The sequence below is a fragment of the Sinocyclocheilus grahami genome, unplaced genomic scaffold (assembly GCF_001515645.1).
Source record: "Sinocyclocheilus grahami isolate Dianchi unplaced genomic scaffold, SAMN03320097.WGS_v1.1 scaffold56.1, whole genome shotgun sequence".
Lineage (NCBI taxonomy): Eukaryota > Metazoa > Chordata > Actinopteri > Cypriniformes > Cyprinidae > Sinocyclocheilus > Sinocyclocheilus grahami.
The window spans coordinates 904,064-922,626 of NW_015505235.1; the positions used below are offsets into that span (position 1 = coordinate 904,064).

At 36.1% G+C, this 18,563-nt stretch overlaps 1 protein-coding gene across 1 annotated transcript in view; it reads left to right on the forward strand.

Moving 5' to 3' along the window:
• The window catches only part of grm8a (glutamate receptor, metabotropic 8a), a 194,804-nt gene that overhangs the window by 77,573 nt on the left and 98,668 nt on the right, over nt 1–18,563 (forward strand). The window contains exon 3 of the mRNA XM_016270430.1: nt 12,823–13,039. Within this exon, the coding sequence (XP_016125916.1) occupies nt 12,823–13,039 (217 nt within the window). The remainder of the gene's footprint in view (nt 1–12,822; nt 13,040–18,563) is intronic.

Sequence of the window (18,563 nt, forward strand, 5' to 3'; positions counted from 1 at the left end):
GCAAATAATGTTCGGTTTCTTGTACAGACCGATTGTTTTGCTTCATAAGACCTGCTTCAGCATACCAAAGACATTTTGGACAATACTATGCTGCCAATTTTGACATGGTTGGATAAATTTGGTGTGAAAGAAATTGACCAGCCTGAACAGACCCCTGACATCAACACCATCTTAGGGATGAATTGGAAATGAAAGTGCACCAGACCTTCTTGTCCAACATCAGTGGATAAATGGGCAAAAAGCCTCCCAGACGAGTAGAAGCTGTTAGTAGCTGCAAAGGGGGACCAACTCCACATTAATGTCTATGCAGTTAGAGATCTGACCTTTCCGAGTTAGACCACCATTAGAGAGAGAAATTATAGAAATTAGCGAGGTATCAACAAAGTGACATGTTCTACCAGAAAAGGCATCTTTTCAAGAAGGTCTGCATCAATATTCAAGAGGTTTTGAAAGTCAGAGAGCAGATTTAAAGGTGCTGTATGTAGGATTGACACCGAGTGGTTGAACTAGGTATTGCAGTCCAAATTTAAAATAATGGAGAGGGTTTTTTTCACCCGGCCCCTCCTCCTCAGACTTGACGCACACGCAGGTTGCCAGATTGACGACACCAACAGGAACGAGCGCATTTGAAGATGAATGAAATGAAATGCGCTGTGTTTTCCGCCAACTGGCAACCCGGGGTCCCGAAATACAATTGGGTAAACTGGCAGAGGGCGGGTTTCACAAACCAAAACAGAGACCGACATTCCGACCCGGAACACACATTTTCAAAAGCATTGTTTTACAGATAAACAAGTGTGTTAACTTAGCATGTTTCTTAAATATCTGCAAACATATTATGGTATTTTTATGCTTTAGTAGAGTCAAAAACGTACATACAGCACCTTTAAGGACTTTATCAATATTATTTAAATTAGCAGCGGTGTACAAGTGTGCCGCCATCACTTATTTCTGAAGTTGAGTCAAGGCTGAAGGTAAATTATACTCTACAAACCAGAGACCTGCCTTTAGCGCTAATCAACCCTTCAACGCCGGAGCATTGAGCTGCATAGCAATTCAGCTAGTGCATTAGTGCTCGCGCTCTCCCTCTCATTTTCAGTCAACAATGTGATGGAGGCCTGCCAGACGCATTGATATTCAGAGAGAGCCATCAAACTCAGCGGCTCTGACTCGGTCACCAAATCCTCCCTCCATCAAAAGTGCTCCTGATGTTTGTCAAATTTTCCCTTATTGCGGAAACCAGGAAGAAATTAGCATGGAGGCTAATGCAGAGGGAGTGCTCTGGAAAGTAATGGAAGCACAGAGAGATCAAAGAGGCATTAGACCGATGGTTTTAATTGGAACAGCTGTGGGAGAGTTTGCTGACATCACTGACGTTACAGCTGGGGATTATTATGAGGCGTTTGGACCACGGCGTACTACTAGTAATAGTTATAGCCTAAGTGATGCCGCCTAAGGGTTTACATGAAAAGGACGACAAGGGGGTCTGAATTTGCCAGATAATGGCAGCTTTAAAGGGAAAGCAGCTGAAAATAAAAAAGATACGCTTCCCATGAGGCCACTAATGATGCACATGCGTTTGACAGAGATAAATGGAGGGCTGTTTAAAGCAAGAATGTGGGCAAACACACTTTTATTTCTGCATGAATATGTTGGGCTTTGCTTCTTATTAAATCTTAATACATCTATATATGATGTTGTACTACTTATGTACAGAAAAAGTGTAAAATAAGTCACATTTCTTTCTATACTCTTGTTCTAAATGAGCACAATAATTGTTAAATAATTCCCATTATACAGTAAATGCACCTATGTGCGCGTGTGTGTGTGTACTGTGTGTGTGTGTGTGTATATATATATATAATTTATTTATTAGCAGTTGGATTTATATATAGTTTAAATTGCAGTTTATTTAAGCATTTTCTTACTTTTTCATGTCCCCTTTATATACAGCTTAATATGTTGGATAAAATATTAAACCATAAACCTATAATTTTGATAGAAAGAAATATTTTTTACTTCGTATGTAATTCTATTATAAATTATAAGTGTTATAATTAATTATAAATACAATTATATTTATTAAATAGTATAATATTAAATAAAAATAGTTAATATTAATATTCTATTTAGGTTTTAATTTGGAATTTTTATTTAATCCAATTTTGTAAAATCTCTAATGAAAAACGTAGATATTATATGTAGATGATATGTACACACACACACACACACACACACACACACACACACACATACATGCATGAACAACCAAGCAAGGACTTTTTGTAGCTTCAAGCCAAATCAGTTTGGAAGTCTATTTCTCGCCATTTTTGTGTGCTGTATGCATCAGACGGTCAGTGAATGGAGTTTGGATGGTCCACAGGCATGCGTTCAGACATTCAGATGAGGTGTGATATGCGGCTCTCCTGTGTGAGTGGGAACAGAGCGAGCTGTGAGCTCATCCAATTCTCAGCTCGTCCCAGACAGGGTGAGACTCTGCAGAGACATCGTGATCCCAGAGGCTTAGCATGCTAATCGCCCAGGTCTACTGAGATAGTCCAGTTACTATGTAGCACATTTTCATGTTCCCTTCATATCCTCCTTAATATAATAAACCTACCATTGGTTTTAATTTTATTTAATCCAATTTTGTAAAATCTCTAATGAAAAACGTAGATATATGTAGATGATATGTACACACACACACACACACACACACATACATGCATGAACAACCAAGCAGGGACTTTTTGTAGCTTCAGGCCAATCAGTTTGGAAGTCTATTTCTCTACATTTTTGTGTGCTGTATGCATCAGACGGTCAGTGAATGGAGTTTGGATGGTCCACAGGCATGCGTTCAGACATTCAGATGAGGTGTGATATGCAACAACCAAGCAAGGACTTTTTGTAGCTTCAAGCCAAATCAGTTTGGAAGTCTATTTCTCGCCATTTTTGTGTGCTGTATGCATCAGACGGTCAGTGAATGGAGTTTGGATGGTCCACAGGCATGCGTTCAGACATTCAGATGAGGTGTGATATGCGGCTCTCCTGTGTGAGTGGGAACAGAGCGAGCTGTGAGCTCATCCAATTCTCAGCTCGTCCCAGACAGGGTGAGACTCTGCAGAGACATCGTGATCCCAGAGGCTTAGCATGCTAATCGCCCAGGTCTACTGAGATAGTCCAGTTACTATGTAGCACATTTTCATGTTCCCTTCATATCCTCCTTAATATAATAAACCTACCATTCTGAAAGCTGGAAATTATTTTATTATTATTATTATTATTTTAAATTATTTTGGTACTTTGCATATAAGTCAAAACTGGGAAATTTATATTAAAAAAAAAAACTAAAATTAATATTAATATTTAAAATAATATGTTTTCTTTTTTTTCCCTAATCAAAATAACAATGTATAGAAACATAAAGAATAAATATAAAATAGAAAAAATTGGGGGGGGGGGGAATATTGTTCCAATTGGATTTAAATTAGTAATATTGATTTAATCCTGTTAGTCTTTTGTAAAATCCCTTTAACTACCCAAAGTCTCTTCCTTAATGACATCATCTTCCAGAGAGACATCGTTGTGGAAGGAAAGCAACAGCACAAACAGGTAAAACAATTAGCAATGGATTTGAATGTGGTGATTGTTTTAGTTGCTTCTCACTCTAAACTTTTCATTTCTAGTGATAAAACGACAGAATTCAATATGATATTATCAATGTTTCTAAATATGATATGGTTAAATACTCAAATTAACTTCGAGTTGTTATCTTTTTGTGCAAATAATTAAGTCAACTATTTTAAAGGCTTCATTATGCATTGTTTTAGTGCTGTCAGTTGAGGTCTTAATATATCTTATATATTTTAGTTTTTTGTCTCGCTCTACAACTTTCAGCTCTATTGATAAGAATACAGAATTCAGTATATTATCAATGTTTCTAAATATGATATGGTTGACTATTCAAATGATCATCATCTTGTGCAAATAATAAAGTCATAACTATTTTAAAGGTTTCTTTATGCATTGTATGCATATCAGTTGAGCTTTGCCTCGTGCTACTTAAAAATTTACTTAATATTTTATTTTTTGTTTTGTTTGTCTCACTAATATTATGCTAATATGTTATTTCTTTTATTTTATTGGTTTGTCTAACTCTAAAACTTTCAGCTCTACCGATAAAAACACAGAGTTCAGTGTGATATTATCAATATTTCTAAATATGATATAGTTATATAATCCAATAAACAAGTTGTCACACTCGTGTAAACTAACTTAGTCCATCACAAATAACCAAGCCATAATTTCAAATGTTTATTTGTGGATTGCTGAGCGTTTCCAGTTGAAGTTTGCCTCATGCTACCCAAAAAGGTAAAACATAAATATTATAAATATTAAAATATTTTTAATAATATAATGTAAAATATAAAGATTTATTTTTGTTGGCTTACCCCCCTCTACTATTTTCGGTTCTACTGATAAAATTATACAATTTAGTATGATATTATCAATATTTCTCTCACTGTTGGTAGATCTTTATTTGAATCCAGTTCCTTTTCTTGTGCAAATAATCAAGCCATAATAACATTTAATTGTCTGAATTAGAGAATTCAGTAGGACCCACCTGAGTATTAGGTCAGAGGTTACCTGTTCCTGTATGATAGCAGTACTGCATCAGTCTTGAGGCTAAAGCAGACATCTCTTCATATGTGAAGCGGTAACGTAAGGTGATGGAGCCGGCCGTCTTAAGTTAAACCCCGTCAGCTAATCTGTCTCCTCCGCTACCCGCAGCTCTGTCAGTCCAGCCGTCTAATCCGACAGGCCGTCCAGATGACGGATGAAACCGTCCGCCGCTGTGAAGCTGGAAGCCAGTGCGCAGCCACCTGCCAATGCAGCGCGTCCCGTCGAAGCCCCTGTTGAGCAGAGAGGGCATCATGCCCTGCAATTACACCCCGCTGCTGCCATTATCACTAGTGCACAATGTAAGCAATCCGCCTCATTGCGGGTGAAATGGCCAGTTGCTGGGTGACATTCAGAATTTGGGTTGTCTGGGTCCTTTTTGCTTTATTGTGGTCACTGCGTGGCATCGATGGCATTTTCTGGACTCTTTTGGCAGTCATTTTTGTCCGCCGCTGTGAAGCTGGAAGCCAGTGCGCAGCCACCTGCCAATGCAGCGCGTCCCGTCGTAGCCCCTGTTGAGCAGAGAGGGCATCGTGCCCTGCAATTACACCCCGCTGCTGCCATTATCACTAGTGCACAATGTAAGCAATCCGCCTCATTGCGGGTGAAATGGCCAGTTGCTGGGTGACATTCAGAATTTGGGTTGTCTGGGTCCTTTTTGCTTTATTGTGGTCACTGCGTGGCATCGATGGCATTTTCTGGACTCTTTTGGCAGTCATTTTAGCTGGTGTTCTCGGCGAGTATCCTATCCTTTGTGGGTTGCTTTGCTTCTGTCATTAAATGTGAGATAACGTGTTTGTAATGTTGCAGTGCTAAGCAATTGATCCAATCTATTGTTTTAGCACAACGACAGATGCTTACAGCTAAATGTGCTGTGCCTGCAGATGGTGCCTTTGTTTGGACTGAGACAAGACTCATGACCTGCTTCCTCACATCTTTTTGGCCTAAAAAGCACACAAAACATGTTTGTTGGTTAGAACCGCAGTGCAAATTATACCGTGTCTTCCAGGGGGTTTAACTGCTTTAAAGGTTTTATTAAGGATAATTTCGGGGCCGTTGTCGGTTGAGGTTTGTCTTGTGCTGCCTAGAAATATTTCATTTCATTTCATTTCTTTTTATTTTATTTTATGCACTGACAACCTTAAATTTGGTGTACCAGTGCTTGAGGATTGGTCTTAATCTTTCTTCATTGCTTCTTAATCTTAAATATTATTATAAAAAATAAGACTCTTATACAATCTTATATATAAATATAATGTAATAATATAAACATGATCTTAAATATAATTGTATTTTGTTTTTATATTTATACATTAAACATTATACAGTAAGCTTCAGGAGGTTTCGCCATTTATTTATTTATTTTAGGGTTTCTTTATGATAATTTCAGAGTGCTATTGGTTGAGGTTTGTCTTGTGCAAAAAAAAATATCTTATCCTTATAAAATAGGAAATTAGGGGTCAATTTTATTAGAAACCTTATAGATTATATTAAACTGAATGAATCATTTGGAATTTTGAATTACATTTAAATCATTGTACTATTTTATTTTATTTTATAAAAAAATATGATTCTTCATGGATCATTTTGGCCTGTTATCATTCGATGTTTGTCTTCTGCTACCCAAAAATTGCCTTTGTGTCATTTTTGTTATATAAATGATATTTAAATCTATCACAGATTGATAAATAATGACAGTAGGCCCTGCTGTTTTGTCAATGTACTGTTCAATATTATCTTAATCATCTGATCTGATCTTAATCAGCATGCTGTTGCTATGGTTACATCTTCAGGTAGTTGTGACTTTTACACAATGCCTCTTTTGTGTGAAATGAAAATACATGGCCCAACTAAACTACTGTAAACTTTTCAAAACCCAGGTTTAAATCGGCTATTCTCTCAAATGAACTATTTAAAGGCTCAGTCCAGTCACCTCTTTGAGTCTGAACAGTGATGCTGATAGTAAAGCAGTGCAGCGTCTTTAGGTTGAGGATGAGTTTGTAAAACGCCTCCAGACATCTGTGATGCCCATCGAGTTTGACATCTGCTTTCTCACCCTTCAATCTACCATCACCCTTAATTTGAATGCTGAACTCCGAAAATGAGTTCATACAGAATCATCCTGAATAATGCATCCATAATGGATTTCGTCTGAACTCTAGCCTGTATATGATAGACTTCAGAAGAGGATGTAGGGCATAAATGAAGAGAGGTTCTTGATTGTGTTGCATTGAGTGGATCTGTGTGTTTCTGGTCTGCTGTGACTGATGCAGTGGCATTATTAGAGCGGCAGCACACATCCTCACCAGTCGATATTTCATTGAGTTGTGTTATTGTGAACAGATCAAGGGTCGGTTGTCTTGGAATGCATTAAAATGTTACCCTTTAGGAAACCATTAGATAACAGCGACACAAAACATCCTGTTGTAGACTCAGATTTCTAATCATTTGGCGTTTCCAACCAGAGTGAAAATTGTAGAAATATCTAGATGTCTATAACAATAAATTTTCACAATTGATATATTAGGCTAGTTATATAAGACATGTTTTCAGGGAATTTATCATAAAAATAGATAAAAGCAGTAACATGATTCGGTAACATAAAGGTCTTGTTTCACGAATTAAGATATTTGTGTAAAATAGGAAATTTTGGAAGTTTACTAGAATCATAGACGATTATATATACTGGAAATAATGTGTGTGTGTGTGTGTGTGTGTGTGTATATATATATATATATATATATATATATATATATATATGTATGTATATATATGTGTGTGTGTGTGTATGTATGCATAAATGTACGTATTAGTATATACTGAATGCATAATTCAGTATATACTAACAATTTGCAATTTAATAGTAGTATACATAATGCTGTATGTCCATACATTTGAACATACATATATTTTGTAAATAAGAATTCTTAATATCTTCTTATTTTATTTTATATTTGCATTTTCATTGGATTTTTGTTTTTGGTATTTTATTCATTATATATATTTTTTTATTTTTTTTTATTACATTATATGTGCCAGTACATGCAACAATAAATATTTGGTTTAAAAAAATCTTAATATCTTAGTCTTTTATTTTATTGCATTTTGTTGCTTGCTTGCTTGCGTGATTGATTGCATTAAAAAAAATATTTTTTTTTAAATTAAAAAGTTTTATGCACCAGTGCTTAGGGATTGTTCAGACTTGTAATAAAAATAAATAGTCTTTTCTGCATTTAAAATATGCATGTTGAGGTTTGAGACTGGTAGCAGTGAGGTTTTGGCCTATTGTTGTTGTGCTACTGCATGCATATGTGGACTCACACATTCATAATATGCCCCCTCTACTCTCATACAACACAAACTCGCCTGGGAATGAGTGTGTGTCGTCAGGTCAGTGTTATCTCAACATACAAGACGCATTAATCAATACAGCTGTAATTACGTGAGGCTGCTCGGTGTGTGTTTGTGTGTGTGCATGTGGCCACGCTTGCATTTGCACCCTTTGTTAAGGTCCATGTCTGCCTTATGTTAGACAATAAAGGTCTGAGCAAGGGTTAATTAGCAGTGCTGGAGAACCATCTATCAGCCGCTCAGCCATGCAGCTCCATTATCCTCAAACACACACACACACACACACACACACACACACACACACACACACACACACACACACACACACAAACACTGTTCAAATGCATGCACATGTGTTTGTGGGATTTGTATGATCAGATATTATACCTGCGACATCCAGTACTGCATTATAACTTCATTTGATTGACCTCTCTATACGAAAACGCAAAGAATATGCAAATTATTACTGCAGAGCATTCTGGGAGAGTTGTCTGTGGATGCATTGTGGATGCATTTCACAAATAATAGGAAAACTATTACATTATTGATATATTTATATACGCTGCTTTTTTGTTTCTCTTTTAAAGGAATGTTCTGGGTTCAATACACGTTATGCACTATAGCATTGATGTCAATTAGCGTAAAATATTATTGCTGTTACGGTAAGGCACTTAAAATGGAAGTAGACAGGGTGATGTCTAGCTGCAAGAATATAAAAAAATATATCAGCATGAGCTTATTAGCATTATAAAATCACTTATTAATCTTCAACCTTGCTGTTATAGCAATGAAACCACAAACTTAAGAAAGACCATTTAATGTAAGTGCTTTAACAAAAATACACATTTCTGCTTTTAAATACATTACAATACATTAAAAAGCTTGACTATATTTAATTTAAGTGCATTTTTGAAGCCAGTGGGTTCTATATTAAAATGTATATGAATGTGTAATTAAAAATGTATATCCTGTTTTTGGCCCCCATGGTTTTTCTCCATTTTTCATCTTTTTTAATTTACGTTTTTTTTTGTCAATTTATTTTATTTTATTTTATTTTATTTTACAAATATTCCACAAATTAGTTTGACTTGTGGTACTAAAATAACTAAAACTAAAAAAAGTAAATAAAAGTCTATATAGACATAATAAAAAAATAAATAAAAGAACACAACAAAATTACTAAAACTTTAACTAAAATTAAAATGGAAGTTATAAAAATAAAAATGCATTCAAAATAGCGATACAATTTATAATAGTATCTCAATAATACTAAAATAACACTGACTAAATGAATAAAAATGCTAAAAGTCTAGGGCATGTCAATTGCCCTACCACGGTTTTTGATTTATTTATTTACTGAGGGACGAGTCGTCATTGTAATCCGGTAATTGACATGGTCACAAATGCTGTCAGCAGCTTATGCTGTTCTTTTATCCATTAAGGAGGTCTCGGGTTGGCCATTCTCTGAGGATTATTAGGTTTTAAATGCTCAAGGATCTCTTCATCACGTCCTGTTTTGTAATACCACAGATCTATCCCAAACATCACATTTTTTCATTCTTATCTTCCAGCCTGTTCTCTTAATGCAAATGCATTTGTGCGACGGCGTGCAGCTGAGTTTTCATACATCATTCGGAGATCTCTGTTGTGTTGAGGTTCTTTTAAAGCTCTTGGCCAGAACATCTCATGCTGAGCTCTTTAGAGTAGTGTTTTTATCGGCTGGTATCATAAACTACAACTGCTCAATATCTGCTCAATAGTGAAGTCCTCATTCAGCAAGCTTTAAAGCAGTGTTCATTAAATGCATTGGAGACTTGAGTTTACAGGTAAACTTTTTTTTTCTTTTATATTTTAAGTGTTTGTTGAATTATACAGCGATAGCTTGAGGAAATGTTGAAAAAGGGGATTACTGAGGATTGAGCAAACACTTTTATGCTTTTGTGTTCTCAGAGGATGAATTCAAATCCTTTGCCCTCTGATATGATTGGATTTATTGCCTTATTTTGACGGTAGTGATCAAATTGACCCATGGTTTATGGTGGCATCTCCTCTGACATAATCAGACATGCAAGTGTCGCTTCCTAATTAGTGGTCTAGTGGTGTGACTCTCGCAGAAAAAAACAGACTTTTAAAAAGGTATTTTATTTAGTAGCTGAGGCATTTGTCTGCATTTTATTTTGTAATCTAACTTACTGGTTATGTTATGACTGGTATGTTATGAGTCTTGCAGGAAAAACAGACTTTTTAAAAAGTATTTTATTTTAAAATATCTTTAAAAAAATATAATTATTTTTGTTTTATTTTATTTTATATATATATATATTTTTTTTATATTATATTTTTATTATTATTTTAGCCTATTTTAGTTTATTTTAATCTAGCCGTGCCGTGCCGTGCCGTGCCGTGCCGTGCCGTGCCGTGCCGTGTTGTGTTTCTGAGGCACATTTGGTTGCAGTTTCTTTTGTTATTTAACTTGACCAGTGTTTGGTATTTGTATTAAAATGCATTCTTCTTCAAATAAAGCTCTCAAAATCCATTGTGTTCTTTGTGCAATAAACCAAGATGCCTTGATATGAGATCATAACTTCATATTCACACCAGAAAGCAATATTTGCTTATTTTAAAGTGTTATGCAATAAAAGAGGAGTTGTCTTTCCCATATTTATGTATCTTGGCCTCTTGGGTGTTGTCTTATTTGTGTAGCCTTTTTTCATGAAATATTCATAAGTAGCTACTGGTATACTTAATGAAAGTTTGCAATGCATTATGGTTAATCTTTTCCGTTGAGTGAACTTTGCAAAAATTCACTTGGCATCTTATTAGCAACGTAGTTTTTGCGTAAGACGCTGAGAGCATTGAAGCTGTGTTTTTTGCATGTTTTCGAAGTTGTCACGTTTATCAAAAGCTCTTGATTATCAGTCTTACAGTGTCAGATTTCAATTTTCACTCCTCACTGCAGGAGACGGAGTAAATTTGATGTATTTTTCAATGTCAGAGTTTTGTTCAGCGTCATTACTCATGAATCTACTCGACGCAGCTATCTGCACGCATGCGGGGATGTTGCTCAAGTGCTTTGTGGCTAAATGTTTTCTTATTTACAGCTTCGAGAGGTGAAAGCGCAGTCTAGGTGATTGTGTACCGCCGCGCCGTCGGGGATGTTTGGATTTAACACCGTTTGTGTAGCTTGACGTGAGGTGCATTTCAAAACAGTTTTGTAACAGAATCCTTCAGAATAATTCAGCCGTGAGCTTCTTTAACCTCCTCCTGTCCTCTTTCTCTAGACAATGAATCTGTCAGTCAGATTTCCCACAGACTCCATTACCCATGATTCTCAGCATCAGAACTGACTGTTTACCTTTTCTTTTTTCTTTTTTTTCTTTTGACTTTAATTTTTTTAGTGTATAGAAACTGTGGTCATGAATTAACAATTCGTTTCCTCATTTAAGAAAATTGTGGCCTCATTGTATTAATTTCCCCCCTCATTTGAATTAAATCAAAATGAGGGAATGAATTCGCAAAACCACAATTTACTATGAAAAGGAACAAATTAATAATTGATTTAACTAAAACTATGAAATGAGGGAAACAGCTTCTAAATTCGTGGCCACAATACATATATTTGTGTCCATGTCATGTGTTGGGCTTTGTAAAATATATAGTCTATATAGTATTATTACATTTTTCCCCCCAGTTATTTTAGTACTTTAACTAAACAAAAACAAAAAGTGTTGCATTGGCAACTAGCTGAAATAAAATAAGTTTAAGTTTAATATTTTATTTAATTTCACTTTTATTATTTCAAGTAATTAATTTTTTCTGGATTTAGTCATATTTTATTGTTTTAGTTAATGATAATAACCCTGGTTGGCACATGTTGCTAAGCTAATGCAATACTTATTATGCACAAACAACATTCCCAACTCACGAGAAAACGTAACTAGTGGTGATTTCGTATGAATCTGAACGATGTGACTCTTATGAAAACATAAGATTTTTAGGAAAAAAACATAAGGGGAAGTCGTGGCCTAATGGTTAGAGAGTCGGACTTGTAACCCAAAGGTTGCGGGTTCGAGTCTCGTACCACCTAGGGATTGTAGGTGGGGGAATGAATGTACAGCGCTCTCTTCCACCTTCAATACCACGACTGAGGTGCCCTTGAGCAAGGCACCGAACCCCCAACTGCTCCCCGGGCGCCGCAGCATAAATGGCTGCCCACTGCTCCGGGTGTGTGTTCAAGGTGTGTGTGTGTTCACTGCTGTGTGTGTGCACTTTGGATGGGTTAAATGCAGAGCACTAATTCCAAGGTGTCACGTCCCCACATGTCACGTCACATAAGCATGAAGGCACATCTATAACCCCACCCCTAAACATAACCGTCATAAGAAACATGAGATCATATGAATTGTGAACACCAATTCACCAAAACGTAAAATAGTTATGAATTGCCAAGCTATTGTGTTGAAGTAGCGTATATTGGGTGAACTGCAACTATCATCATCAAAACCTTTCAAGATCAAATGAAATAAGTGTTTTATAATTTGTATCTGTTGACTAATCCACCATTTCGCTGAGCTTGTTGCAATGCATTCTATGATTGGCTTTTGTATAAAGGAGAAATGTGTGATGTAATGGCATGTAATTTGGCCAAAATTAGGTATCTTAGAAGGCAGAATACAATTGCTGTCTAAGCAAGCAGGTCACTGGATCTGGAAACGCATCCCTCTTTCTTCCACTGTGATACAAGAGAACCTTTTTTCTAAACTTTCTCTATCTTTATTCTCTTCTCTGCAGATTCCTCAGATCAGCTATGCATCCACAGCTCCGGAGCTAAGCGATAACACCCGCTACGACTTTTTTTCCCGCGTCGTTCCGCCGGATTCCTACCAGGCCCAGGCCATGCTGGATATTGTCACGGCGATGGGCTGGAACTACGTCTCCACACTGGCTTCTGAAGGGAACTACGGGGAAAGCGGTGTGGAAGCGTTCGTGCAGATCTCCAGGGAGATGGGTAAGATGGCTTTTCCAAGATTGGCTAGATTCATTGATGAAATTGAACCAAATGCACGTTTCAAGAAACAAGCTTCTTTCCTCTTTATGTTTTTAGTCCCAGATACTAACCAACAGATTATTAGCCTTGACAGAAGACAAGAAACTGAGTGCTTTATTTTGCACAGGTCTTGTAGTGTATGCTTGGCCTTAAAGGAATAGTTCACCAAAAAATTTAAATGTGCAAAAAATTTACTCACCCTCAGGCCATCCAAGATGTAGATGAGTTTCTTCATCCAATTTGGAGAAATGTAGCATTCTGTCACTTGCTCAGCAATGGATGCTCTGCAGTGAATGGGTGCCGTCAGAATGAGAGTCCAAACAGCTGATAAAAACATCACAATAATCCACAATGTCCATGTTTCTCTGTGAGTTTGTTGTATTTGGAACAACTTGAAAGTCTCGTATTGTGTAAATGATCCTTATTCGTTCAGTGCCTGTGCATGTTTTTTTTTTTGCTCTGTATCCATTTACAAAGTGGACGAGTGTTTAAAAGCCTAGTGTTTTAAAATCTGTATTCCACTCTGGAATAAGCAGGGGAAGCATATTATTATTCTTATCTTGCACTTTCTTATCTGCTCAAGATGTACAGAAGTTGAATCCATTTAATTAATTCTCAGTTGTTAAACTAAGGATAAATGGGGATTGTGTCTGTTACGTACTGTAGTGCTTCTGAACGTACCGGGTACCCTGGTGACTCTGCTTTTTCACATATCGACCGAAATGTCATGGATGGTCTTGATTTTGTAGGAGTTTGGGAGCCGAAGTGCTCTCAGTTGAGTGTTCAGCTGTTTTTTGTCCATTCAGTGGATGTTGACATTGCTCACAAAGGGCAAAGGCGATGTAGACCGACCGGCGGGACCAAGTGTTTGTTGTCCACGCAGCAATGAGAGACTTTAGCAAGTCTTACAGAAAGTAGACAGGGTGAAGTAAAATCTTGACGTTAGCCATTGCACTACTTTAAGCAGGTGGTATTTCAGCGCAACATGTGCATCTTATTCACTAACCACTTGATCATTTCACAGGTTTGCAATTGCAGAATTTGGTGCAAAAGCAGGAAAATGCTACATTATTTGCTGAAGCTTGCATTTTTGTCTTTTTTCCCAAAAAGAGAGTGGGAAAAGGATTATTAGCTAATCAAAATCCATAATCTTTGCCTAAACTAATGAATCAATGTGAAATGAAAGTTCATAGAGGTTTAATGAAACTATTGATTATATGATACTGAATATAATGTACAGTAGTCAACATTTGAAGTGGATCAAAACCTTTCATCAAAGTTGTCCTAAAACCTAAAACCAAAATGTGTTCTTGTCTTAGGACAACTTTGATTAACTTTTCTACACTTCATATTCGCAGAATGAGCTTTACTATTCTTTTTCACAAAATACTGTGACTGGAGTAAAGGATGAGCTGAAGACATTGAGATCCTTCTGCTCTTTTCTCTGTCCAACGTGTTCGTCCATAGCATGTCCTCACTCACATCTAAACTAGCCATCCTCTGTAACTACCTCAGCTGTATGCGTCTAGGCTAGCGCTAATGAGCATGCTGCTGAAGACATACGAAAACCCCAAAACTCAGAGGTCCAGAGCAGAGCAGCGGTTTCGGAGCTGCCGTTCCCACAGGAATTCAGGACAGAAATGCACGTCTGCTCTGTTACTTTAAGCCTTGCAGAAGACATCTTTAGAGGGAGGTCAGGAGTGTCACGCTTGAAATAAATTGCAAAACCAATACTGGCGTTATTATGTTTGGAAACACAAGAGCGTAGAAGTGCTTCGAAATGGAAAAGCCTCGAGAACTCATATAAAGATGAAGACTTCAAGCGAGGCTCTAGAATGAAGAATGGTGTGATAACACTTTTTATTTGAAGAGAAGTACAGCTTCGAGAGCTCAACATACTTTTGGTGTGAAAAAGAAAAAGGGGGGTTTGCTGCTCTGTTATGAAGTTCTAGTTGGTTTCCCATGGTGTTTTGGACACTCATTAGCTGGGAACTGTCATTTCAGTCAGGTTACGCTTTCTCAAAGTGACCCTGTCCGACTGAAAAGCTGTCAATGCGCATTGGCTAGTGGATATACGATTAGGCCGAGGCAGCAGAACATCCATACTTTCTTGCCTTCATTGATGTCTGCAGATTGACTACAGCCATTGATCCCGCTGCAAGTGGACTCTGTTCTCCTTAACAAGCTCGGGCAACTTTACTGTTTAGGAAAGACAAATGCCACAGAAGCTTCCCACCTGCCAGACCGGATGAGCCGAGCCCAGATCTGCTCCGAAATGGCAGCTGGCGGCTGGTAATGAATCAAGGCCCGGCCAGCTGCGTGATAGATGTAACTGTCCAGAGCTGATTAGCTGAGTCTGAACGGCCAGAGAAATACAGCTGTGTGCGTGTTACAGAACGGCTGCGACACGAGGGGATTGAGGCCGCGCTTGTCTTTTGTGTTTCCTCTCACCTTCTACTTTTAAGATTTCTTTGTTTTTGCTAATATAGATGTTTACTGACAACATGAAATGAGTTTGCAAGCCATTTTACTTACATAATGTGACATGTTTACAAGTAAAAATAGAATATTCAATGAGAAAAAGGGGGTGGGGCTTAATTTCATGTAATGGCGTATGATTGGATGGTGAAAGGTGAAGGGAAGGGTTGAAAATCCGAGGGCTTGATGATGTCAGCAGAAAAGAAAAGATGTTTCACATGCGGAACTGGCAAGTTGTTTAAATGAAAGCATGTGAAAAATTGTATGGAATTATGACGCAATTAAATGTGTGTGAAGTAATGAAGCAAGTAACACACTAAAAATGACAAGAATGCACCACAAAATTACTAAAACAGAATATATAAAAAACGATGATATTTTCTCAGTGATACTAAAATAACAGCTACAGCATATCTCAGCATATACGGCTGTTTGATTGCTTGAATTATCACAGCTCTAATCTGGTAAACATAATGATTTACCATCAAACTGCTCTGAAAAAATGTGTATTGTTAAAAGTGCTATAAACAATGTCAGTTTTGAGTGTGTGTGTCCTGCTAAAAAGTCTGAGTTTTGATTCTTAGTTTTAAGATTTGGAGTCCAAATTCCAAGAATATCGTAAACTGAGAATAATTTTCAGATTCATTTTTGAAAACATTTGAAGTGTAAATGCATCCATCCCTGCTGCTAAAGTGCACAGTTCCCACTGTCTCAGGAGCTCGGGGTTAAGAGCCGTCGCTCCGCAGGGAAAAACGCTGTCCGGTGCTTCCCGTCAGGGGTTTTGTTGGCATTGATGGAAACGTCTCGGTTACGTATGTAACCCTCGTTCCCTGAAGGAGGGAACGGAGACGTCACGTCGGAGGCGACCCGCTCGCTCTTTAAGACTTCAGAGACGTCCTGACATGACAAGAGTTGTCCTGACATCTGACAAATGTTCAACCGTTTCAAAGAATCTGCCTTCGCAAGGGATCAAGCCAGTTTATAGTCTTGATGAATTAGTGATGTAAAAAGTAATTTTATTAATGAAATTAGATTTACATATGAATGTTTTGTGATCCAGATAAGATGCATTGAAGTTTATTTAATAATGCATTAAAAACCCAGATGTTTTTTTCTAATGGGAAAAGATATTTAATGCAATTTCAGAGTGAATATATAGGAATAAAGCAAATAGGGTCAATTTTGATTTCGTGTTGACTTTAAGGAAAACTGGGACTCTCATGAAGAATTTAAAGTGTGTGTGCAAACACTAATGTGGTTGTGCTTTTTTCCCCTTTCTTTCTCAATTTTTCAAATGAAGCCATTTTGGCCCAGTCCGTGCTTGACAAGTGATTTATTCACCCACCACAAAACAGCATAAAACCATGGATTTAGGTTTCATCATCCTCAAGCCTGTCATTTCTCACATGGATATATTTTATTGTTCAGCCTAGGGATGTGAATTTATGCAGGGTTTAGGCATGCCTTTATATTCTGCGCCTCGTCTTTCTCCGTCTCCCTCTCTCTTTTAATGGCCGGTATCAATATCGACAAAGATGGATAGCTTATATAATGCTGATTTACTGTATATAATAACTTGTATAGTAAATAAGATTAACACATTTGTTGAATTTAAACCAGTTATTGTATACATATTTAATTTACAGTGCATTATTTACACAGCAAATAATTGAAAAAGAGTTATTAATTTATTTAGTAGCCTATATTAGTTATTTCAATGTAATATTTACATTTTATACAATGTAATCTATAAATTTGGAAAGATTTTTCATACATATATAAAAAATTTAGTCATATACAATTATAATTAAATAATATTAAAATACCTTTATTAAATTTGGACTATTTTATACAGTGGGAATCTACAAAATTAGTGAAAGTGGAATTCTATAGATTTATAGACAAATTATACATGGCTGCCATTTTTTCAATTATTTAAGAAATTCTAGCTTATTTTATTATTTGTATATACACTATTTCAATTGCATACAGTGTAATTTATACATTTGGTTATTAATTTAGTTATTTATATAATCAAATAATATTAAAAAAATCTTTAAAAATGTATTACATTTTGCAATATTATACAATGGAATCTATACATTTAGTGAAATTCTATAGATTTACAGATGTAAATATATAAGTTATTAGTTTAGTCATTTATAGAAATAAATGTATTATTAAATAATATTAAAATATTATTATTATATTATAATAATTTAATATTATTAATAATATTATTATTGAGTTTACTATTATAAAATGATTTGTAGTCGAAATAAATAAATAAATCAAAATAAAATAACTTTTTTTCCCCCAGTTATTTGAAAACATATCTTTTTTCTAATATTTAAATTATGTACAATGCAATCTATAAATTTGGTAACATTCTTTGTAGATGCCATTAATTTAGCCATTTATATAAAAATACATTTATAATTAATATCAAAATATCTTTATTGAATTTTAACTGCATTATACAATGTAATCTAAAAATGTTGTGAAATTCTATAGATTTACAGATGTAGATATATAAATGATTAGTTTAAGCAATTTATATAAATACATTTCTCGTTAAATAATATAAAAATATTATTATTAAATGTAAGCTATATTTATGTATGCAACTATAAATGCATATGCAACGTTAGGTTGTGTACTACTATATACAGTATGTTTGCAATAAGCAGTGTGCTTGTATTCCACTCCCAATAGCCTTCATATTTTTCTGTTCTCCCTTTTCCGGCCTAAAGGAAACATTGTCCAAGGCTGCAATATAAAGCAGGGCATGCATCTTTTAAAGAGCGCAGGTCGTGTTTGGCTCTGAGTGGATCGCACACTATACCTTCTAGCAGTCAGAAGGGTGAATCTTGTCAGATTAACTATAATCGTGTCCCTGGGTGGCTTTTTCTGGGATATGCAATTAGCCTTGGATCAAGGTCTCAAATTGACATGGTGGTCCAATCACCCCTCGCAGATGCGTAATTTCATGAAGGAAATCGGCTAA